This window comes from Elgaria multicarinata, chromosome 18 (genome assembly GCF_023053635.1).
Source record: "Elgaria multicarinata webbii isolate HBS135686 ecotype San Diego chromosome 18, rElgMul1.1.pri, whole genome shotgun sequence".
Lineage (NCBI taxonomy): Eukaryota > Metazoa > Chordata > Lepidosauria > Squamata > Anguidae > Elgaria > Elgaria multicarinata.
Window position 1 is genome coordinate 13,904,085 of NC_086188.1, and position 24,960 is coordinate 13,929,044.

The following is a 24,960-nucleotide window of genomic DNA, read 5'->3' on the forward strand; positions in this document are numbered from 1 at the left end:
TGCCTTCCCCAGCCACCCTAATCTGATTGCTGAAAAAGAGGGAGGAATAGGGAGGAACCGTAGAGCCTGTTCCTGGAACAGGTTATTTTTTCCCCCTCCCTCACCCCTTCTTTTGGGGTTGGCAACAGACACTGGGGGCTGCCAGAAAGCTTGGGGGAAGCATGTTTTACACCCCTAATTAAGAGCAAAGAGGTTTATCGACATATTATGCTCAAACCCATGTACTACCTGTCAGGCACGAGCTGTAGGCAGAGACTAAAGAACTGGGCATGTTTAGCCTGGAGAAGAGAAGATTGAGGGGAGACTTGAAACGTTGTCACACAGAAGAGGGCCAGGTTCTCTTCTCTTCTCAATCATCCCAGAGCACAGGACACAAGGAATAACGGGCTCAAGTTACAGGAAGCCAGATTCCAGCTGGACACCAGGAAAAACATCCTGACTGTTAGAGCAGTACGACAATGGAACGAATGACCTAGGGAGGTAGTGGGCTCTCCCACACCAGAGGCATTTATGATGCAGCTGGACAGCCAATATCAGGGATGCTTTAAGGTAGATTCCTGCATAGAGAAGGGGGTTGGACTCGATGGCCTTATACGACCCTTCCAACTCTTCTATGATCCGACATAAGCCAGGGGCCAAGATCTGGAACCCGGAGAATTAGAATTAAAGAGCAAGCCAGGGAGTCAGAGCTGCGGAACAAAGCAGGCATTAGAACCAAGAAGCAAGCCAGAAGTTGGAGCCAAGGAATAAGCCAGAGTCAGAACGGAATTATTATTATTATTATTATTATTATTATTATTATTATTATTATTATTATTATTATTATTTGTATCCCGCCTTTTGCCCAATGCTGGGCCTCAAGGCGGCCTTACAAAGTTTAAAATATACATGGGTGGGAGGGAAACAAAACCATAAACAATTAAAAAATACACAACAAAATTATAAGACATTAACATAGATGGAGGGCCGGATTATTCTCCAAAGGCCTGCTGGAACAAAAAAGTTTTAGCCTGCTTCCGAAAGCCCATCAAGGAGGGAGCCAGCCTAGCTTCCCCGGGAAGAGAGTTCCAGAGCACCGGAGCAGCCACCGAGAAGGCCCTCTCCCATGTTCCCACCAAACGTGCCTGTGAAGAAGGTGGGACTGAAAGAAGGGCCTCTCCAGAAGATCTCAAAGCACGGGCAGGCTCATAAGGGAGAATACGGTCTTTCAAATAACCTGGACCCGAACCATATAGAGCTTTATAGGTCATAACCAGCACTTTGAATTGTGCCCGGAAACAGACTGGAAGCCAGTGGAGCTGTTTTAACAGGGGAGTTGTCGTCTGCTCCCTGTAACCAGCCCCAGTCAAGCAATCTGGCTGCAGCTCTTTGAACCTGGTGGAGTTTACGAACACTCTTCAAAGGCAGCCCCACGTAGAGCGCGTTACAGTAATCCAATCGGGATGTAACTAAGGCATGTGTCACCGTGGCCAGGTCCGACATCTCTAGGAACGGGCGCAGCTGGCCCACTAGCTTTAACTGTGCAAATGAACTCCTGGCCACCGCCGAAACCTGGGCATCCAGGCTCAGGGCTGAATCCAGAAGTACACCCAAGCTGCAGACCTGCGTCTTCAGAAACAGGCCTGGAAGTGCAGAAAAGCTGCAGAGTATGGTGCTGCCTGACAGAGTCAAGCGTTCAGCTTGAGGAGGTTCTGGTTCTCAGTACTTCTGATTGCCAAGGTAGGCTTGAAAAGGTGTGGTCGGCGCTTGCTGAAATATTTAAGGACCTACATGGCTGGGCAAGGAACCATCCACTCTTTCAGAGGAGTGGAGGACCATGGCAAAGGGACAGCAAGCAAGGATTTGAAAATCGGTCTCTTCGGCCCATTGGTGTTACGGCAAGATGGCGACGAGGGAGGTTGCTTCCCCTCTGAGCTCTGCAGTTTGCAGTTCGCTTTTAGTTTGATAAGTTTTTAGCCAGTCAGTTTTATCCTCGCATTTTTCGGGAGGTTTTGAAAGCCAGCTTTGGCCCATAGTCGGCAGGCCATGGCAAGAGATTTCAGCACTCATTTGTGGAGATGAGCTCCACAAATTAATCCAAAGTACCTGGGTAGTGAGAAGGCTGGTACACCGGCAAGACGCTCTAGCCGATGGCTTCCTCCCAGTGCCAGGAACACCCATTCCACATTAGGAAAGTTAGGCACAGAATGCTCTCCAAGCTGTCTTTACACACACACACACACACACACACACACACACACACACACACACACACAGAGCTTTCTGAACTTGGTGCTGGCTTGGATTTCAACTTCCGTACCAGCCAGTGGTCAGAAAAATATCTGGAGGGCACTGGTTTTAAAGCTTTTAAAGCTCAGCTAAAAACTTTTCTTTTTCCTAAAGCTTTTAAAACTTGATTTTGTTCTGACTTTATACTGTTAGTTTTACCCTACCCAGTGCCTGTTTACCCTACCCTGTGCCTGTTTGCATTCTCTTCCCCTCCTTATTGTTTTATTATGATTTTATTAGAATGTAAGCCTATGCGGCAGGGTCTTGCTATTTACTGTTTTACTCTGTACAGCACCATGTACATTGATGGTGCTATATAAATAAATAAATAAATAATAATAATAATAAGGGTGCTTAGACACAATTCATTTTGCTTTCTTACAGTAGATGGCGCTCTGTTCCACAACTTCAATCATTACTGGAAGTGTTTCTCTCAAATCCCTTATCTGCCATTTCCCCCGTTCTTGTTCGGACTCACACAGTCTGAAACCTTTGCCCTCCGAGGCTCAGAATCCAGCGTGCGTTACAGAAGTCCCTCCGACGTTGCATCAGAATGCCCTCCTTAGCTAAGGAAGCCGGCTGAGCTCATGAAAGAGGGATCTTTAAAAGGGGGAGCCGGTGATGGACTGGATCATTATGCTGTTGCTGGCTCCATAGAGCACCTTGAGGATATGGGTCTGCTCAGTGGAACTGTGGCATCAAACATGATAGGGTGAAGGCCTTGGGGCTGATGCCCTCCTCTGCATCCCACCAACGCGAGACATACATTATGGTGGGACATGGGAGAGGGCTTTCCCTGTGGTGGCCCCCCGGCTATGGAAGACCCTTTCCTTGGAGGCCCGGCTGGTGCCGGCACTGGCTTAATTTCAGCGCCGACTTAAAACGTGGCTTTTTATCAAGGCCTTTGAAGACTAGTGAGTTCTCCATGGTTACACCTAGCTTTAATTCTTTTTATTGCTTTTTTAAAAATTCTACTGGTTTTAATTTGATGATGATGATGATGATGATGATTTACATTTATATATTTTATTTTATTTATTTTATTTAAGGCTTTTTATGCCGCCATTCAGCCAAAAAAAGGCTCTCACGGCGGCTTACAAAAGTATTTCTTGACAGTCCCTGCCCACAGGCTTACAATCTAAAAGACATGACACAAAAGGAAAGGGGATTGGGAGGGAGGAGGAGGAGGGGGGAAAGGAAAGCAAATTCAGGCACTACAATCTTAGTTGGAAAGTTCAGCAGTTACAGGTGACAGCAGGAGGGAGGGGGCTCTCAGCTGGAGCTGGACCCAGGCACGGTGGAGAGGTGCCTGGCTGCTGCTTCCTCCCTCACTGGTGGCCTCTGCAGAGACAGTTGGTAGCAGGAGGGAGGGGGCTCTCAGCTGGAGCTGGACCCAGGCACGGTGGAGAGGTGCCTGGCTGCTGCTTCCTCCCTCACTGGTGGCCTCTGCAGAGACAGTTGGTATACCGCCATAGCTGAAGCTCTCTGGGCGGTTTACAAAAGTTAAAAACTGAACATTAAAAATAAATATACAAAATATAAAAGCATAAAATACAAACAAAAACAGACAATATCCATTTAAAAACAACTGTTCTGGGGTCAGTTAAAAAACTCAGATCTCTAGGGATGGGACGGGGTCTAAGGGCATTTGCCACCGGTGTATAATTAATATACCCCATGAGGTCAGTCTGACCGTAACACAAATCAGACAGCCAGAAACACAGTGATTAAATACGTTTTTAGCTATGTATATTATCTATGTTTACATCGTTTTGATTTTATCTGTAGATCCTAGTGACAGAGGACGGGATACAAATGTTTTAATAAATAAAAATAAGTAATAAATAAATAATTTGGGCACCGTGCAGTCTTTCACAAGCTCTGTATTTGTGCCTTTTTCCAGTGCCTGTGTGCACATCAGCGCCCGCACACCGTCCTCCACCTCTCTGCTGAAAACTCTGCTCCCCTGAAGCTGCCCTTGCCTAGCGGCTTGTCTATACACCCCATCATAGCTGCACAGCGGTGCTGCGTTGTGTGTATGACGCAGCTTGCAACTCTCAGCTGCGTTGGCCTTCCCCCTCTGAAACGGCGCTTTTTTGCCGTGTTGTTTTACCACGACTTTTTCCATTGCTCCGAGGTCACCACATTGCTTCTTCGTCTGTCAGTGTTGGCTTTGGTTCAAGTTACGCAAGTGGGCGTTGCTAACGGCGGATCCCAGTGCAGGATAGGCACTGGAATGCAGGGCAGGGGGCGAACTTGACAAGCCATATGGCCTCTGGCACAGTGGTTTTTCCTGGTCAGATTGCCCACGCTCCCTCCAGCCCTGTAACTTTTATCAATTCTGCCTCACAGAACTGCTGCTGTGGGGTTTTGAGGGAATCAGCTACCAAAGTGTTGGCGTATAGACGTCTCCTAGAACATAAGAAGAGCCCTGCTGGATCAGACCAAGGGTCCATCTAGTCCAGCACTCTGTTCACACAGTGGCCAAGCAACCATCGGCCAGGGATGAACAAGCAGGACATGGTGCAACAGCACCCTCCCGTCCATGTTCCCCAGCAACTGGTGCACACAGGCTTACTGCCTCGAATACTGGAGGCAGCACACAACCATCAGGGCTAGTAGCCATGGATAGCCTTCACCTCCAGGAATTTATCCAACCCCTTTTTAAAGACATCCAGATTGGTGGCCATCACGACATCTTGCGGTAGTGAGTTCCATAATTTAACTGTGCACTGTGTGAAGAAGCCCTTCCATTTATTTGTCCTGGATCTCCCACCAATCAGTTTCATGGGATGACCCCAGTTTCTAGTATTTTGAGAGACGGAGAAAAATGTCTCCCTCTCCACATTCTCCATACCAGGCATAATTTTGTACACCTCTGTCATGTCTCCCCTTAGGCTCCTTTTCTCCAAGCTAAACAATCCCAGTCAGGGTTTTATTACGTAGATTTGTGTATTGGTCATTAGCAAACTGACGGAGCCGAGTTACATAGAGGGGCCTATCGCCGGAGCTGGCGACGACTCTAAATGACAGCAAATTCCCCCGAAGAGCGACAGACCCAAACTGTTCCTTCCCGGTACTTCACAGCTCTAGTAACTTGCTCTTTCTTCTTCTTTCAGAGAACCTGGCGTATAACATGGAGCCTCATGAAATCTCTCACCCAGACATTGGCCGCTACTTTGCCGAGTTTGCTAGCACTCACTACGTAGCAAACGCAGAGTTGGAGATTCGATACCCTGAGGATCTAGAGCTTACACGCACGACCGTCCAAAAGACGTACGAGAACAAAGAATGAGCCTTTTTTTAAAAAAAAAAAAAAATCCTCTTTGCAAGGGCAAAAGATGACATCACCCAGCAGCTGTGAGAATTGCATCGTCAGGAAGCTAGTGTTCTCTGGCCTGTCTAGAACCGAGTTTTGCTGGATGGCTAGCGGTGAAGCGTTTCGTGTTATGTAACCACCCAATTATGCTGTGCCAACGCTAGTGAAATAACGTGGGCCACACGAGTTGTCGAGGCGAAACGTCGGTTGTTTCAAATGACTTCATTGTACGAAGGACCTGGTCCGTTCTACAACTTCTGGACTTCAGACACTCTTTTCCTTGACTCGGTTATGATTTTGATGGCCTGGAGATGGAAAATATTGACATTTTGTAGATAGGGCTTTGCAATATTTCAAAGGTCTGAGTTTTGTACTTAGTAATTTAAGATCCCCTGGATATAACACAACATTACTTTCTTCTTCCTGGTCCGATTCCCCCCCCCCTTCCATGCTCTTTGCTATAGCCAGTAGTTTAGTGCCAGAATCTTTATTTTATTTATTTATTTATTACATTTCTATACCGCCCAGTAGCCGAAGCTCTCTGGGCGGTATCTTGGGAATGATACAGAAACTTCCTTGCCCAGAGATCTTGAGGATGTGTTGAGAGGAGCTCTTCCCATTTCAAAGAGACAGCTTAATTGTCGCATGAAATAGGAGGTTTGTATCAGTCTTCCCTTTCCTTTCAGGCTTCATAAATCCCATTCCACCATACACGCACACGCACACCGCCAGCAGCAAGGGTGACCTTCTGAGGATGCCACATTTGCTGTGATCAGGTTGGATGTGCGTATCCGTCTTTTATTCCGCACCTCAAAGAGGCTGCTCAGGTAGAGGCAAGGGTCCCCTGTCGCTGAGTCCACCTGTGCTATGACGTTCAGTAGCACATTTCTTAAAACACAAACCGCGTGTTTGCTCTAGTTCCAGCAGGCTTCCAGTTGGAGAAAAACCCAGGAAGTGTAACGTCCGAAGCTCCTTGTTTATCAGGGAGTGTTCATGAAATCTGGGTTAGTTGATTTGCAGTCCAACTGCTTAAATAGCAGCTTGGGCATGCAAGGTGACATGGCTGATCATGCCCTTCTAGACACCGTAAACACATGTTATTGTAAGGGCAGAATGTGTAATTTTTAAATTGGCATCTCTAAGCAGAGTGCAATTGATACTTACTGGATTACCTGCTCAGCGGCACCGCCGGCGAGTTGTAATTATCATGTTGTGAAGGATAAAACGATACACTTTTATGATCTTAGCTTTGAACGGCGCCGTTAGTAGCCGTGAAATCATTCTTTCCAGGATCGCTGTTGATTTGCATGCAGTATTTTCATGATAGTTAGTGAGCACATTTCCTTGTGAAATTCGACATATCTGCTGGGGTGACTTGGAACGGCTTGGAGGGGGTTGGTTAAGGTATCGAAGACCTTCCTCCCACAGGTCCTGTCGCCCTCCTTGTGAGTTAGTGCGCATGCATACTTCGTCTTTAGATGTGGCCAATCACGGCTGTTGACCTGAGACCACATCAGCTGAAAGCAGTAGCCCTACAGTTGCAGCCAAGGGCTGTGATTGGCCACATTCACATCGACACTGCGGCATATACTGCAGGGGTGGGGAACCTCCGGATTCAGTTCTGGAGAAGCTCTCGGGGGCCGCATTCCGGGGTGGGCGGAGCCAAAGGGGAAAAATGGGGGGAGGGGCAAAATGCCAATCATACCAGCATATTTTAACTCAACAGCAGCTGACAGCAACTACGCCTTAGTAGAGTCTCTCTCTATCTTTTAGAAAGGGGGGAATCCCCAAACGGGTGGGAGATAGAAGGTGGAACTGAGGCCATCTGGGGAATGGTGGAGGGCCCCCAGTAGAGCTGAATTTGGCCCGCGGGCCTGAGTTCCCTCACCTCTGGGGTACTAGGAGATGGTTCACATGGGGAAGCAAGCAATGTAACTGTCTGATTTGCCCTGGGAAAGCAAACCAAGAGGAAAGCTAATGATGCAAATGACAACAAAATAAGTGTTTTGGTGGAGGGGGAGGAAACGCTGAAAGCATGTGCGGTAAACGTAATCTGAATTCGAAAGGCCGGAATGGGAGGTCTGAAATCCTATGCAGTTTGTGACTGTATGAAAAGGAGGACAGGGCTCCTGTATCTTTAACAGTTGTATAGAAAAGGGGATTTCAGCAGGTGTCGTTTGTATGCATGCAGCCCCTGGTGAAATCCCCTCTACATCACAACAGTTAAAGCTGGAGAAGTTGTACTAGGATGACCAGATACAAAAGAGGGCAGGGCTCCTGCAGCTTTAACTGTTGTGATGAAGAGGGGATTTCACCACGGGCTGCATGCATGCAAATGACACCTGCTGAAATCTCCTTTTCTATGCAACTGTTAAAGATAAAGGAGCCCTGTCCTCCTTTCCATAGGGTCACCCAAACCTATCTTGGAAGGATATGGAATTGAGCAGTATATAGTCCTATATAAGCAGCTGTCACTATCTTACTAAGGTAATAATGCATCTTCCTCAAACATTAGCATTTCGCCTACTGTTGGTTCCTTGAGCATGCTAGGACTCCTGCCATTGATTGGGTCTTAGTCCTAAAGTTAGCACTAGTCGTGAGGCCTTGATCCAAAGCTGTGCTGTTGGTAGTCTGGTGCTTGCCTGTGGTATTTACCTCTTCCCGAGATGTCCTCAGTAGTTTGTATGTATGTAAAGCACTTAGAACGTGTCCTTCATATCAAAGGTGCTATATATATAATATATATATATATAAATATTCAACTAATGTTATATTTAAAAAGAACAATAGAATTTGTACAGCTAATATTCGATATGCAGTTTTGATCACAAAATGAGCTATTTTTAGGAGAGTTTCAAGCGTGGGGTTCTCTTTCCTTCCCTCCCCGTCACGATGATATCTCTGGAATAAAATCTTAACCTCATTGGCTTATAGACTGTATTTATATATCTTCTACAGACTGTTTGGAACTACATGTTATTTATTCAGCTAGTCTGACAGGGCTACAGAAGGGGTTCCTACAACCTAACATGTGTCTCTCCTTGGGCATTTTATATGTTTTTAGATAGAATGAATTCTGGGACTGTGGAACACGTTAATGGAACTTTATTTTCTTTTAAAGTCATGTGAAAGCTGTAATTTACCAGTCTGTAGAACTGGAACAACTGCAGAGTAATAGTGAATTATGAGCATTAAAAGTGATTGCAGTGTACTGTATAAGCTGCCTCTCATACAGTAGTTTTTGAATTTATGCACAATAGTTAAGTTTATTTTTAAAAGGAAAAGTTGTAGCCTTCAAGCTCGCCTGGGATTCAACCCCCTCACTTAACCCTCTTAGACTCACTACCTATTCCCAGCTGTTTGGGAACCGCTTGGGGTCGTTCTGTCGAAAATGAAATGTACTTTACACGTTCCCGGAAGTGTTTTCTTTGTTATTACTGCTGTCTATTCCAGCACTGCGCCATGTCACGGAAAGACGGTTACGGGGCTGAGATCAAAATGCAAATCAAGCCACGAATCTTACGATGTTGTTTCCAAATTGGTATTTCCTTCCATATAATATGCACAATAGTGAGAGGTTTTAAGTAACCAAAAAGCAAGAGGGTAGACAAAACAAATTCCAAAGACGTTTACAGTTCCGCCGTGTTTCAGACCTCATAAAATAGTGCATATTAATAACATCAAACTTTGAAATGTGGGAGCACCATCTAATTATTATTATTATTATTATTATTATTATTATTATTATTTGTTACCTGCCTCTTCCTCTGGATCGAGGTGGGGTACAACACTTATGCAAACACCATAAAATACATATAATTGATTAAATTTTATTTATTTATTTATTTATTTATTACATTTCTATACCGCCCAATAGCCGAAGCTCTCTGTGCGGTTCACAAAAATTAAAATCTTAGCAAGACAATCAACAGGTTAAAAGCACAAATACACAATACAATATAAAAAGCACAACCAGGATAAAAACCATGCGGCAAAATTGATATAAAATTAAAATACAGAGTAAAAACTGTAAAATTTAAATTTAAGTTCAAATTAAGTGTTAAAATACTGGGAGAATAAAAAGGTCTTCAGCTGGCGAAGAAAGGAGTACAGTGTAGGCGCCAGCCGGACCTCTCTGGGGAGCTCATTCCACAACCGGGGTGCCACAGCGGAGAAGGCCCTCCTCCTAGTAGCCACCTGCCTCACTTCCTTTGGCAGGGGCTCACAGAGAAGGGCCCCTGTAGATGATCTTAAGGTCCGGGCAGGTACATATGGGAGGAGGCGTTCCTTCAAATAACCTGGCCCCAAACCGTTTAGGGCTTTAAATGTCAATACCAGCACTTTGAATCGGGCCCGGACCTGGACTGGCAGCCAATGAAGTTGTAAAAGGACTGGCGTAATATGATCTCGCTGGCCAGTAAAATCTTTAAAACTAATTAATACATTATTAAAAGCAGCACATTATTAAAAGGCATCTTAAAATTCAACTGGGTAGGCCTGCCAGAAGATACAGCAGTGCAAAGATAAATCCCCTAGAGCAGCCTTCCTCAACCTGGGGCGCTCCAGATGTGTTGGACTACAACTCCCAGAATGCCCCAGCCAGGTGGCTGGGGCATTCTGGGAGGTGCAGTCCAACACATCTGGAGCGCCCCAGGTTGAGGAAGGCTGCCCTAGAGTAAGAGACAATTTCTTTCTGGGCAATAGAGAAAAGTTATAAACAGAGAGATAAGGTTCTTTTGGAGAAAGAAGCCTGGTGGATTTTAAGGTTAAATATGATGATTCCGTTCGGCCTTAATGAGACTCTCAACCTTGCAACACTACTTTGTAGTACAGCTGTTTCCAATCAGGACTCAAACACACCTGAGTTTGAGTTTTCCTCGTTTCATCATAGCACCAGAGACTGAAGAGCAAGCACAGTTGGGCTTTACAGAGTAAGTCCTCATTTCTGGGGAATGCTGTTATGAAATATATGTTTCTTTTTCGTACAGTTTATAAGGAGGTTGTTTCTGGCATTTTGTAAAAAGTACTCTTTCTAGGCAAGATGGAAATTAGCATTGAGCAGGGGGTTGGACTCGATGGCCTTGTAAGCCCCTTCCAACTCTGCTATTCTATGATTCTATGACTCTAAAGAATTCAATTATAGAATTAAAGAATACAGAATCATTTTTAAATCCAGAAGCTATATTTGTATTGTATCGTTTTGTAAATTCCCCTGAAGGAAGACCTCAGTGAGGTCTGAAACACATTGGAACAGTAAATCTCTTTCTGGTAGCAATAGTAGTAACAATAGTAATAAGTTGGATATATGTGCGTTTTTAAATTTAGGAAAGCTTTAAAAAAAACTTTGTGTAGGTCTGTTAATTAACATGCAGCCTGAGCAAAAGTATATTTACTCAGAAGCAACTCTCATTGAGTTCAATGGGTCTTACTCCCAGGTAGGTCTGCATTAAATACAGCCTAAAGCACTTAGGAGCAGGCCTACAGGAGAATATCAAAGGTCCTTTTTCCCCCAGTATCCTAGTACTGGCCAGCTAGGTTCCTCGATGAAGACCCCATGAAGGACTTAAAGAACATGAGTTCTTGATTGTGCCCAGATAGACTGCCTTTAACCATGGAGTCTTAATTATCATGGCTAACGGTTACTGATAGATTTGTCCACCATAAACATAGCTAATTCTTCATAAGGCTTGCCTCTCTGGATCAGACCAAATGTAATCCAGTTTCTGAAAGTGGCCCACAAGTAGGGCTCAGGATGTTTAGATGACTAATCATTTGCCTTTTTAAATTGCTGATGAGTGAATTAATTGGTTGGTTAACTTTTAAGTAAATCTGCACAGTAGTAAAAGCCCAATCTATACCTGCTGCCTTAGGATCTTGAATGAAATAGATATGTGGCAATTTACAGTTAAATAAGAAAAATGTACCAGTCCTTGCTAGAAGGAGAGGTCATCTGGAATGGTTTCTTGTGCTGATTCATTGGCGTGTTTGTTTGGGAATAGCTCCCATTGAACTCCCTTCTGATTGATATGTGTAGGGCTGTACCTCTCCAATCCCCCCACGCCCCCAAAAAACATCATGGAGTATGGGGCACCTCTCAGACCTTTGGGGAAGCAGGCAAAGAAAGCATCTTTGGGGATTTGCAAGACATTCTTACTTGTTTTGCGGGGGGGGGGCACGGAATAATTGAATCAAAATAACCTATTTTGATGTGATCACTGTCATTTCAAGACAACCCTGGTAGAGTGGAGCCTTGATGGAGGAGTAGAACATTGTGGCTCTTGGTAAAGGAACAGAAGTGTTTGTGAGCATTTTCTTAGTTTCATCGGTAGCATTTTTGAGCATCTCTCTCATGGACAGTGGGTTACCGGGGGCTTGTTAATCATCCAGCGTCTGTCTCCATTTGCTCATAAAATAACAGTTTTCCATAATTGTGAGTTTCTAGGTAAGAGTGTGTTGTGCATGACTTGGCAGATGGGTTTTGGAAAGCCGTTATGAAGCTTTCAAAACAGCTTGAATCAGGAAAATTGTAGCTGCTTGATCTGAAAGAGCTAATAATGAGCTAGTAAAACTCATGACTACAGAGCTAATGCGAATGGTAGCTTCAGTTGTATAGACTCCATGACCTGGTTTGCCCACCGAACACTCATCCATGGTTTGTTTAACCCATGGTTTGTAACCCAGCCAGGGTTTGTCTGGCGGACAGTCGAACAAACTGCTGTTTCCTGTGTTATTTGTTTTCCTCCTCCTTTGCCCGCACCCTCACTGTATCCCAAATGCCTTTGTGGTGCTGTAGTACTGGCATATACTGCTGTTCCCCTCTGTCCCTGTATCCTGGCAAAAGTACCCATAAACACAACAACAACCCATGGTTTAACAACTGAGATTTCACAACCCAGCAACAAACCATGGGTTCTGTTTCTCAGTTGTTTGTGGTTAACGAAACATGGTTTGTAAGCATGGCTCCGTTCACATCACAACCCAGAATTCAACAACCCATGGGTTAAATAAACCATGGGTTAGTGTTAGATGTGAACCAGGTCCATGTGTCTAATTCTTGCAAACAGAGAAATCTGGGACTTTGCCATTGACAGCCATCCATCTCCAAGGTAGTGATGAAGCAGGAATATCCACAAGGTAGGATACACATGTCCCTATTGCCTGAGGCATGGCGCATAACAGCTGCAACTTGCCAGTATTTTGGAGCTTGAGTGAACAGTAAACTTCAAGCTCTACCTTCCAAGAACTCGTTTTCCTATGGTAAAACATCAAAGATTCTTGTGGTTGAAAGACTAGTAAATTAATTAAATTCTCCACCTTCCCGGCCATGGTGGTCCCGATCCAGAACTGGCCACCGCACACTTTATTTACCTATTAAATTTATATACCGCCCCGTAGCCGAAGCTCTCTGGGCAGTTTACAAAAGTTAAAAACAGTAAACATTTTTTTAAAAAGTATACAAAATTTAAAACCATCAAAAACACAGAAGTAAACAGATGTGTGAGCATCAGCTGCATGGTACATATTCAACTTAGTGTGTGGTTTAGCACTCGGGGACAATAATTTGAGGACAAATGAAATAATAACAATGAGGTTTACGTATTCACACACCAAGCAGGGTACCTTGTGGAATTTGCTGCTGCAAGAGATGGGGATTGCCAAAGGCTCAGGACACGATCCAAAAGGCCTTAGCTCTCAGTATTCCCTGTCCAGCCATGCTGGCTGGAAATCGTAGGACATTTTCCCATCTAAACATGTGTAGGATTGTCCCTTCAGTGTTTTTATTATTTGACCCTGGACTTAATGGTCTTTTGAAGGGAGGGGACATCACGGTGAAAGTCCGACTCTGGGTTTTGGTGGGCTTTGGGGCAACAGGGCCGTATTCAGCCCTGGTTAGGCCTCATCTAGAGTATTGCGTCCAGTTCTGGGCTCCACAATTCAAGAAGGACGCAGACAAGCTGGAGCGTGTTCAGAGGAGGGCAACTAGGATGATCAGGGGTCTGGAAACAAAGCCTTATGAAGAGAGACTGAAAGAACTGGGCATGTTTAGCCTGGAGAAGAGAAGATTGAGGGGAGACATGAGAGCACTCTTCAAATACTTGAAAGGTTGGCACACAGAGGAGGGCCAGGATCTCTTCTCGATCCTCCCAGAGTGCAGGACACGGAATAACGGGCTCAAGTTAAAGGAAGCCAGATTCCAGCTGGACATCATGAAAAACTTCCTGACTGTTAGAGCAGTGCAACAATGGAATCAGTTCCCTAGGGAGATTGTGGGCTCTCCCACACTAGAGGCCTTCAAGAGGCAACTGGACAAGCATCTGTCAGGGATGCTTTAGGATGGATTCCTGCATTGAGCAGGGGGTTGGACTCGATGGCCTTGTAGGCCCCTTCCAACTCTGCTATTCTATGATTATATGATTCACCCAAGTTTGATTCCCTTTGGGAAGAGGTGACAGGCGGCTTCTTGGCCTTCTGTAATATTTGTGTTTATTTACAAATAGGTAGGTTAAGCATGGCTGAAGGCATCTTGCTTAAACCCTCCCAACAGACAGCTCCAGATCCACCCTTCTCCCATCTCTCCAAGGAGGCAGCCAACATCTCAAAAGGCTGTTCGCTTACGAAACTGTATGGCAATGTAAATGCCGTGTAAATGCAGCGTGAAATTGCCCAGATAGTACTGAACAATTGAAGGACATCAAGGCATTATGCATAAGACGAACTCTCATGCTGGATGAGGCCAAGGGTCCACCTAGTCCAGCGTTCTGTTCACACAGGCCAACCAGTTCTCGAACAGGGACCAAGAAAGCAGGACGTGGTGCAACAGCACCCTCCCACCCATGTTCCCCAGCAACTGATGTGTATAGGCTTTCAGCCTCTGATGCTGGAGGTCTTCCCCTCACTTTGTTTTCACCTTCACAACAACCCTGTGGAGTAGGTTAGGCTGAGCAGGGGGGAGTGAGAGATGTTACCTGGTGGAGATTTGAACCCAGATCTCTAACTACTATTCCGCCCTGCCTCTGTGCGTAGCCTTTCTTCTATTGTATGTTGATTTTAAGATCGTTTTTTGTAAGAAATGTAATCCTTTACAGGAGATTGGAGAGAAAAGGCACGTGCTGCTTATGGGGGGAGGTTTTGTGGGGGGGTGCGTGCGCTGTAGCTATGTATAGTCTTGGCTCCAGTGGCATGTGGGTCATTCTCTCCCCGCATCCCACCCCACCCCGACTTTCACCCTCCTGCTCGACGGGGAAGTGGAATGTTTTGCTGATTAGGAGGACAACATGAGGAACTATGGCATGCCACAAGTGTGTGGCAAGATAAGATAAGAGAACTCCAGGAAGGGAAGGAGCCATCATTGAGCTGCAAATGCTGATAGTTTGCACGTCCAGACAGATCAAAACAGGAACACCACGTCATGCTTCTCCCCTGTCAAAACACCCCCTAGACAACCCACCACAAAAAGGCTGAGTCTCAGACAGGTTGCCTTTGTTTTTATTTTTCAAATATCTGTTTTATCGCAGTGATGTTTAGAAGTACAGACAGGTGGGCTCTATTTTCAGGCAGATTACCACGTTTGGATGGTAGCGTTCCTTCCCTCTTTGCTAGTCCGGGTAGGGTTGCCATACATCCTGGAAAACCGGGAATGTCACGGTTACCAAGCATTTCCAAAATGTCCCGGCCAGTCAATCAAGAATCCCGGATTCCTGTTCCAGCCGGCCGGAGAAATTCCAACCTCCAAAATGGTGCCTTGAGCCTGCTCAGTGGAGTGTAAGTCTCCATATTGAAGTCTCCTCTAGCTTTTGAGAACTAGTGGAGAAATGTAATTTAGTGTCATTTTTTCTGTTTGCTTGCTTAAACTGTTCTTTGCCTATTATTTATTTGCAGGTGCTTAAGTGCTTTAGGCTGCAATCCTATGCATACTTACCTGGGAATAAGCCCTATTTAACTTAATAGGTTTTGTTTCTGAATAGACACACACAGGATTGCAGTGTTAGATAACTAAAGCTTAGATAGAATTTTTTCTTTCCCTAGACCTTTACATATTGCTCAGTTTTTTTAAAAAAAAATCCTAGCCTCCCCCACCCCCACCCCCCAAAAATGTCCCGGTTTTGTGGATTCAGAATATGGCAAACCTATGTCCGGGGGATGTTTTTGCGAGCACAGCAGCTTTTAAAAAGAGACGCGTTCGGACAGACGCGACCACAGGAGGAAAGCAGAGCGGCGCGTGTGCAAATCGAACGGAGAATATTGAAACGGGCTGCGAGATGCCGGCAGTTGGATCTCTCCCCTGCAGAAAGATGGGGCCGCTTAAAGGCCCCCCCAATTGTCTGTTGTGAGTTGTTACTTTCATTGATTAGATTGAAGTGGCCAGCCGCCAGTCTGGGGACCTGATCAGGCTCCTGCAGCAATTTGAACTGGCTCCAGCAGCCCTATCCAATTTTATATAAATTGAATTACTGGATTCCTCTCCTTCCTCCAAGAAACTGAATGTACGAACATGCGTTTGCTTTGGAATATTATGGAACCGGGCCCCGGTTGGGCCCAGAACTAATGCATAGTGCTGAAGAACCTGTGAGCCTCCAGATGTATGGTGGTAGCTTGGGCCTCACCGCCTGCTTCCCCCAAGAACCCCTCTGAAATGGAATTTGGCTGTTGGGTTGAATGTGGTTCTGCATTTCTGGTGTAGTCGGACATTTGTCTTTTTATATAGGTATTTCTTTATTTATTTCATTTATATACTGCCCCATAGCCAAAGCTCTCTGGGCATTTTACAAAAGTTTAAAACAGTAAACATTAAAAAAAGTATTTGTTGTTTATTCGTTCAGTCGCTTCCGACTCTTTGTGACTTCATGGACCAGCCCACGCCAGAGCTTTCTGTCGGCCGCTGCCACCCCCAGCTCCCCCAAGGTCGAGTCTGTCACCTCCAGAATATCATCCACCCATCTTGCCCTTGGTCGGCCCCTCTTCCTTTTGCCTTCCACTTTCCCTAGCATCAGCCTCTTCTCCAGGGTGTCCTGTCTTCTCATTATGTGGCCAAAGTACTTCAGTTTTGCCTTTAATACCATTCCCTCAAGCGAGCAGCCTGGCTTTATTTCCTGGAGTATGGACTGGTTGGATCTTCTTGCAGTCCAAGGCACTCTCAGCATTTTCCTCCAACACCACAGTTCAAAAGCATCTATCTTCCTTCCCTCAGCTTTCCTTATGGTCCAGCTCTCGCAGCCATAGGTTACTACGGGGAATACCATTGCTTTAACTAGGCGGACCTTTGTTGTCAGGGTGGTGTCTCTGCTCTTAGCTATTTTATCAAGATTTGTCATGTCTTCTGATTTCCTGGCTGCAGTCAGCGTCTGCAGTAATCTTTGCGCCCAGAAATACAAAGTCTGTCACTGCCTCCACATTTTCTCCCTCTATTTGCCAGTTATCAATCAAGCTGGTTGCCATAATCTTGGTTTTTTTTGAGGTTTAACTGCAACCCAGCTTTTGCACTTTCTTCTTTCACCTTCGTCATAAGGCTCCTCAGCTCCTCCTCAGTTTCAGCCATCAAAGTGGTGTCATCTGCATATTGGAGATTGTTAATGTTTCTTCCTGCGATTTTAACTCCAGCCTTGGATTCATTAAAAACCATCAGAAACATAAAAACAACAGTATAAAAACAATATGTATTACATTTTTCTACCACCCACAAACCAAAGCTCTCTGAGCGGTTCACATCAATGAAAACCATAACATACAAGATAACATATGATAGAAAAGTTTAAAACTATGGTATGATAAAAATAAAAATCAAAGCCAGTGTGGCGTAGTGGCTAAGGTGTTGGACTGGGAGTTGGGAGATCCGGGTTCTAGTCTCCACTCGGCCATGGAAGCTCACCGGGTGACTTTGGGCCAGTCACAGACTTCTCAGCCCAACCTACCTCACAGGGTTGTTGTTTGTGAGGATAAAATGGAGAGGAGGGTTATGTACGCCACCTTGGGTTCCTTGGAGGAAAAAAGGTGGGATGTAAATGTAATAAATATAATAAATAAATATTATTACATTTATGTGTTTTGAAAGGGGCGCCGAGTCTTTAAATGCTAGGACCAGTGAGGAATTTAGCGGCAGTGTGAGGGATCCCGGGGGCCGCACAACTTGTATGAGGGAGCTGTGGTTGTGCACCGCTGTTTCAAAACATCATTACTCCGAGCTCGTAAAGCTATTCTACTTCAGGGTTCAGCTTGCTCCCCTACGGTCCAAAGGCATTACATCTATGAGTACAGGGGACTGTAGCTCCATCTTCTGTCACATGCAGGTAAACACTAGGGTGGTAGATTTGCATCACATTTGTGTATGCTAATTCATAGGCACAGTTAAGAAAAACAGCTACCATTTCAATGAAAATGCAATCTGTTTCTCTATAGCGGGGAAGTTGGTGACCCGCTGCATCGCCAGGCAGAGTGAGACAGTGGGATCAGGTGGCAGATGTTGAGGGCAGGTGGACACCTTCTATCACTCCCCCCAAGCCCCTAAGGTAACCTTTCCCTGTGGGCCCAAAAGCTAGTCTCCTGCTGGTGGAGGATGCTATCCCAACACCAGAGTTGAAGTAAGATTCAACCACCAGTCCGCATCTGGATTCCAGATGTGGAATCACTGCTTCAGGCTGCAAAATGACTTGGACCAGCCTGACTAGGTGCCCCGTGTACCTGGCTGCTCAGTCTGCTGTCCAGGCGCTGCTAACTATGGATGGGCAACTTCAAGTCCTCCCTGCTCCCTTCTTAGCCTGTCTGAAACAAGCCAGTCTTGTTTCAGACAGCTCTCCAAAGTGGAGGAGCGTCCTCCACAAACGAGGACACCGGGCCACCCTGCTGCAAAGTTGCGTTTCTAAGACAACTGCGCCGGCCGCAGTATGTACCAGAATTCACTCTAGATGCCCAGGCATGCGGCCAACGAATGAATCACGAAGGAAGTCTTCTTGGCACTGGTGGGGTTTTGCTCGTCTGCTTCCTTCTCAGGGTTCTCCTAAAAAAAATGTGATTGTACTTCCAAGAGCAGCAGTTGGGAAGAAAAAAAGAAAATGCTGGAGGTGCAGAAAGAAGGGAGCAACGGTGCGACGAAACGAAGGAGACATCCACCCACCCACCCACCCAACCCAGCACTGACCTTCTCTCTCAACGGACTTACACCAGGCGTAGGGATTGTGTGGTTCTCCAGATGTTTTGTGGACTGCCACACCCATCATCATTTGCCAGCATAGCCAATGGTGAGGGATGATGAAAGTTGCTGTCCAACATCTAGATGGCCACACATTCCCCATCCCTGAGTTACGTCACGCCCTTAACCCGACTCTAGCTCCTTTCACACTGGACTCTATCACGGGGCCAGGCTCCCAGGCCCAATACAACCATCATAACCACGCCCTTCCTCATCAATCTCAAAGTCTGGGGTCCTTTTGATCTGGCAGCACTCACTAGTCACAATGGCTCTCATCCATTGACCTAGCTCCACACACACGCTCACCCCTCCATGGAACCGCAGGGCAGTATCCAAATGCATCATTCTGTTAGCACAAATGACATTGCGCTAGCGGAAACTAGGTTCTGAACTATGCAAGGCAGAAGAATCCAACTAACGTTACATGTGCGCAAGCAAATGTACGTTATGCTTGGGTAACCCGTTGCACAACAGATCGCACGACCGGTTGTGCAAACCTAATGCACAGCAGAAAGGTTCCGTGGATCTCTGCTAGTGCTATTTGAGTTTGCAGAATGTCACCGTTGGATACTGCCCATAGGGCTGAACACTGGGTGTGGAAGCTCCGGCCCGTGGGCCAGATGTGGCCCACGGGACCTTCCCACCTGGTCCACCTTTCCCTTCTCAGCCCCTTTCACATCCAGGAATTAGACTTGAAAAACACGTCCCATCGGGGTCAATTCCTATGTACTTTGAATGAATGAATGAATGAATGAGAGAGTCAGAGAGGTTAGCCCTGCCCACTTTTTGCTTTGGCCCTGCCCCCCATGTGCTCCCCAGAAAGGCTCCCCTCCCCTGCCTTCCAGTCCAACCATCTGCTCAGTGTACGGAATTCTGGGCTACAACATTCCCAACAGATGGCTGCCCAGTGTCTGGAGACGAAGGAAGGAGGCACCATCCTTCCATCAATTTGTGGTCTTCCAGACCTTTTGGCCTACAGTAACCCCATCAGCCCTAGCCAACGGTGAAGGATGATAGAAGGTGTAAGCCAAGACATCCGGAGGGTAGGTTGACCAAAAGTCCTCCTTTACACAAGTCATTTGGGGGACCCCCGGGCTGTGGGGACCCTAACGTTGGTCTCACGGTCCAGGCTGAACTGCATCCCTGATTATGAATGATGGTACCACAAAAACCAGGACTGTCCTTGGATTATAGGGAGAGATGGAGCAGATGCGGGGGAAAGAAAACAAGTTCCACCATGATCCCACGGCTGCAGTTCATTTTTTTTAATTAATCCCTTTACTATCCATCATTGTCCCCATGTTGGCTTTTTTCTTCTTCTTCCATTTGCACTACGTAGGCACTGTCTGTTACTTGGGGCTGAACTTTGGTGCTTTTAAAGAGATTAATGTTTAATATGCATACAAAATTCAGTTGTGTTCATCTACAGGCGGACATTGTTGTAGTTGTTGTTTCCTGGGGTGTACAACCTCTCTCTCTCTCTCTCTCTCTCTCTCTCTCTCTCTCTCTCTCTCTCTCTCTCTCTCTCTGATAGAATCATAGAATAGCAGAGTTGGAAGGGGCCTACAAGGCCATCGAGTCCAACCCCCTGCTCAGTGCAGGAATCCACCCTAAAGCATCCCTGACAGATGGTTGTCCAGCTGCCTCTTGAAGGCCTCTAGTGTGGGAGAGCCCACAACCTCCCTAGGTAACTGGTTCCATTGTCGTACTGCTCTAACAGTCAGGAAGTTTCTCCTGATGTCCAGCCGGAATCTGGCTTTCTGTAACTTGAGCCCATTATTCCGTGTCCTGCACTCTCTCTCTCTCTCTAATCCCTCCAAAGGTGGGGAAAATCTTGCAACATTCTGCATGGCATTAGCCCAGAGCCAAGCCAGGGTCAAACCAGAATAGTGAGCAGTCGTTTACTGACCCCAAGATGGAAGGGATGCGTTCCCTAGGCTGGCATCCCCAAGGTCACCCTTTGAAATAAGAGGTGGGCTGGGCGTGTGACCTGGGCACAGAATAATGTGGCCACCGAGAGCTCAAAGGGGTCCAACTGTCCCCCCAGCTTTCCCCCCCGCATGCTATAGGGCTCCACACTGCACCATTCAGTCACCAATTCCTGCCTTCATCTGTTTCCTCCTCCGCCCCCACCCCCCATGACGCCGCCTGAAGTAGGACAATTCACCTGGTTGCATGGCAGGGCCGGCCCTGGGCAGCATCCATATGTGATTACGAATGAACAAGGATCCGCAAACAGTCGAAGAGAACGGAGAGTAACATTTAGCACTTTATGCATTAATGGGTGCAGCTGGACAATTTATCCTTGCTCTGCTTACTTTAAAATGTTTGAAGGAGAACATTTTATGCCTACAAATGCATGTAGTAATCCCGTTCTCGCCCCCATCCCAGCCTTCTCCCCCCAGCCCTGAAGGCAGTGTGGTGTTTTTCTCGTTACTATGGCTGCCCACCACCACCACTCCCCGCCCCAGGAGTTTACCGTGCAGAACGAACGGAAAACATCCTATCCCCAAGTTGTTAGTTTGCGTTAATGATGATCCGAAATCAATATGGCTTCCTCAATTAGGCATTTCTGCGAACGGAGAGGGCTCTTGGACCCTGAGGGAGCCTTTTCTCCTCTCTCTGTCTGTGTATATTACAATTCGTGGCTCATGCTTCCTCAAGATTTAAACTCTGCCTCTGCACAGAAGTCTGGCTGATACTGCTGAACCGGCACCTGCAATTAGCTCTGCTGTCTGCTCCAGGCCGTGCTGGTCTCTCTGTCCATGGTCCTCCACTTGCTCTCTCCCTTCAGCTGTCCATCAACTCTAAGCTGTCAAGGCTGAGCTGGATTTTTGCAGAAGCTGCACCCAAGTTTGCAAGGGCGATGGGTGCTTCCCACTCCATGTCGGAGGAAATCCAGGAGCTGGCCGACAAGACAGGCTGTAAGTACATGAAGCTGCCCACGTCACTCCCCCGTTCCAACGCCCTTCAAAAAAAATTTTTTTTTACTTTCATTTAATCTTTCTAACATTGGCCCCTTTTTTTTTTAAGTAGTTTTGGGGTGGGGGGGTCATCAGGTGCCTCTCCGAAAGGCAGCTTAAGAATGCAGCTTTCTCACTGCTTGAGCAATTCTGCTTTTTTTTTCTCTCTCTCTTTCCGCAATGTATGGGAGCTTTTGAAAGATCGGCAGCGGTGTTCACGAGCGGTGATGACATTTGACAGGCTCTGGCCCAGCTGGTGGAGAAAGCAGGGTGGGAAGGAAGTTTACAAACGAGCGAGAACGCTTGTCGCCCAGAGCTGTTGTGTCAGCAGACGGTGCGGTTCAGGCTTTGCTACGGGGCGGATCGGAAGCGTGCAAAGTCTTTAACCCACTTTTTTCCTTTCCAGCGCTGCCACTGCAGCATCGGTGTCCCATGTGCTAATTCCAAACTCCTAACCCAAGGAGTGATCTTCGTGGCGATTGGTGCTGTGTGCGCCAAAGAGGGGAGGTGTTGGCGGGCTCAGGGGAACGCCAGGCTTTGCAGAGGTGCCGGAAGCAATTTAGAAAACCCTAAAGCAGCCTTCCTCAACCTGGGGCGCTCCAGATGTGTTGGACTACAACTCCCAGAATGCCCCAGCCAGATGCAGTCCAACACATCTGGAGCGCCCCAGGTTGAGGAAGGCTGCCCTAAAGGGTTTCAAAAGGAACCCGAGTGAGGAATGAGCCCATTCAGCGGCCACACGATGCTAGGTTATCGTTTGGGGGTGGGGGGAGCGTGGGAGAGGGAAAGGCGGAATGGAGTACCTGAAAGGAGGCATGGCTGGCTCGTTGGAAGCCTGAACAGGTCCAACTCGGATAAACCAAAAAAGTTTGGTTTGACGTGTTTTATTAAGAGCTTTCCATGTTCACCCAAGCGCCAAGTTGTTGGGAAATTACAGCTGTCAAGCGCCACACCTTTAACAGATGCGTAATTTAGGCAACACGCGTATGGTATCCTACACTATGGATAGTTCCTGCTTCATCAGTGCCTTGGAGGTAGACGGCAAAGTGGTAGACCCAAGTCCCAGATTTCTCTGTTCGCAGGATGATGATGATGATTTATTACATTTATATAACGCCCCATAGCCAAAGCTCTCTGGGCGGTTTACAAAGATTGAAACTTTGAACATTAAAAACAAGAATAAGCAAACTAAAAAAGCATAAAAACAGACAATATCCATTTAAAACATCTATTCTGGGGTCAGTTTAAAAACTCAGCCTATGCTGTTAAACACCTGGGAGAAGAGAAAAGTCTTGACCTGGCGCTGAAAAGATAAAGTTGGCACCAGGCGAGCCTCATCGGGGAGATTGTTCCATAATTGGGGAGCCACCACTGAAAAGGCCCTCTCCCTTGTTGCCATCCTCTGAGCTTCCCTCGGAGTAGGCACTCGGAGGAGGACCTTAGATGTTGAGCGTAGTGTACGGGTAGGTTCATGGATCTAGTTCACGCCTGAATGTTTTCTTCTCCTGTGAAAGAGGCTTCCATTTTTCTGCCTCATTCTCAAGGCGTTTCATAATTTATTTTGGATTTCTTTTAGTGGTGTTTTTGAGTTCAGGTAATCACTGCCAGGTGACCAATGGTGCTCTGTGTGTGTGTGTGTGTTTGTTTTCCTTTTTATTACACATCTCTCCATTGCTCTACAGCCTCCCAGGCTGCCTGCACTTCCTGATCCGAAGAAGCCCTGTGAGTGAGGCATTACTGCCTGATGTCTTTCCCTGGGCTTTAAAGTGTGGGAAGCTGAGGAGGTTGTCGGCTGCTGGAGAGATGATTGCACAATGATAGACTGGAGAGTCACTCATACTCCTCAGCCAAGAAGGACACGTCCAAGAATCCAGAAACCAATCCGTGAGACTTTCCCACGCCCCCACCCCAATTTCTTCACCTTTGTATTTCTTTCAGAAAGGAATTTCTTTTCTATCAAATTGAATGAGAACGGCTAAAAAAAAGAGGGGGACATTTTTGGCACAGCACTAATAGCCATAAATCACCCTGATTCATGCTGAAAAGGCCAGATTTTTTATGGAGTATGTATGGCTTGCATTCGACTAGGTTTGCATATAGTTATGATGCAATTCGTAATATGTCCAGATGTTTTGCCTACAACTCCCATTAGCCCCAGCCAGCATGGGGGATGATTGGGGATTATGGGACTTGTGGACCAAAACATCTGGAGGGCAGCATTTTGCCGACCTCATTGAGTCAGATGGCCCATTAGCCTGAAATGATATAAAACAGCTCTTTGTATCTGAGCGTTCAGGTAAAAGGCTTGACCTCCCTGGGAGAACACCTTAGCATGCAGGGATGTCCCTGTTTCAACCCCTGGCAGATTGAGGCACCCCGAGGAAAGACTCCTGTCTGAAACCCTGGAGATAACCTGACTGGCACCAGGGAACTCACCTGGCCAGTCTTCAGCCCCGGCTCCCAGACCAGCTCTGGGCACAATTCAACGTGCCTGTTTTAACCTTCAAAGCCCTACATGATGTGGAAGGAAAGAAAACAAGTCTTCCTATCTGGGTTTAGGTTGCAAGTCAGAGACACTTTATTACTTGCAATTGCAAGGGAAGCAGCCAGTTGGAATGTTCTCTGTCCTTGAACAATCTCCAGCCAGTATAACTTTTTAGGCAAGTATTTATACATTTCAGTTATCACAGTTACAAGCCATTGTTTCTGGTCAAAATGTGCTTAATAAGGCGTTTCTCACTCAACCATAACTGATCAGGACTTTCAATTCTTTCCCCTTGTCACATATGTAAGTCATCCAAGATGGCTACACTTAGGCCATTTCGTCCTTTTATACTTCCACAATGGCTTACGGTCAGTATACCTGAAGGACTGCCTTTCCCCACCGCAGCCTGCCCAGATGCTGAGATCTGCTTTGAGTACCCTCCTTTGGTGCGTTTATCAGTCAGAGGTGAGGCAGGTAATGGCCTGAAATAGGGCCTTATTGGTGGTGGCCCCTGCCTTTAGAATGCTCTCGCCAAGGTCCTGCCCCGTTAAATGTATTTTTGGCCCCAGGTGAAATTCTTATTGTCGAGAGAGGAGGCATGATAGCACTCTTCAAATAGTTGAAAGGTTGTCACTCAGAGGAGGTCCAGGATCTCTTCTCGATCATCCCAGAGTGCAGGACACGGAATAATGGGCTGAAGTTACAGGAAGCCAGATTCCGGCTGGACATCAGGACAAATTTC

The 24,960-nt window shown here is 46.4% G+C and overlaps 2 protein-coding genes across 3 annotated transcripts in view; both read left to right on the forward strand.

Moving 5' to 3' along the window:
- FBXO21 (F-box protein 21) overlaps positions 1-6,841 on the forward strand; it is a 32,854-nt gene extending 26,013 nt beyond the window's left edge. The window contains exons 12-13 of one of the 2 annotated variants that reach the window (XM_063143709.1): positions 5,388-6,057; positions 6,125-6,841. In XM_063143709.1, the coding sequence (XP_062999779.1) occupies positions 5,388-5,563 (176 nt within the window). In that variant the 3' untranslated portion in view covers positions 5,564-6,057; positions 6,125-6,841. Of the gene's footprint in view, positions 1-5,387; positions 6,058-6,124 lie in introns of those variants that run through there. The other variant, XM_063143708.1, reaches the window with a different exon arrangement.
- Positions 6,842-21,369: 14,528 nt separating this feature from the next.
- Positions 21,370-24,960, forward strand: part of TESC (tescalcin) — a 43,459-nt gene continuing 39,868 nt past the window's right edge. Inside the window, exon 1 of the mRNA XM_063143743.1 lies at positions 21,370-21,694. Within this exon, the coding sequence (XP_062999813.1) occupies positions 21,637-21,694 (58 nt within the window). The 5' untranslated portion in view covers positions 21,370-21,636. The remainder of the gene's footprint in view (positions 21,695-24,960) is intronic.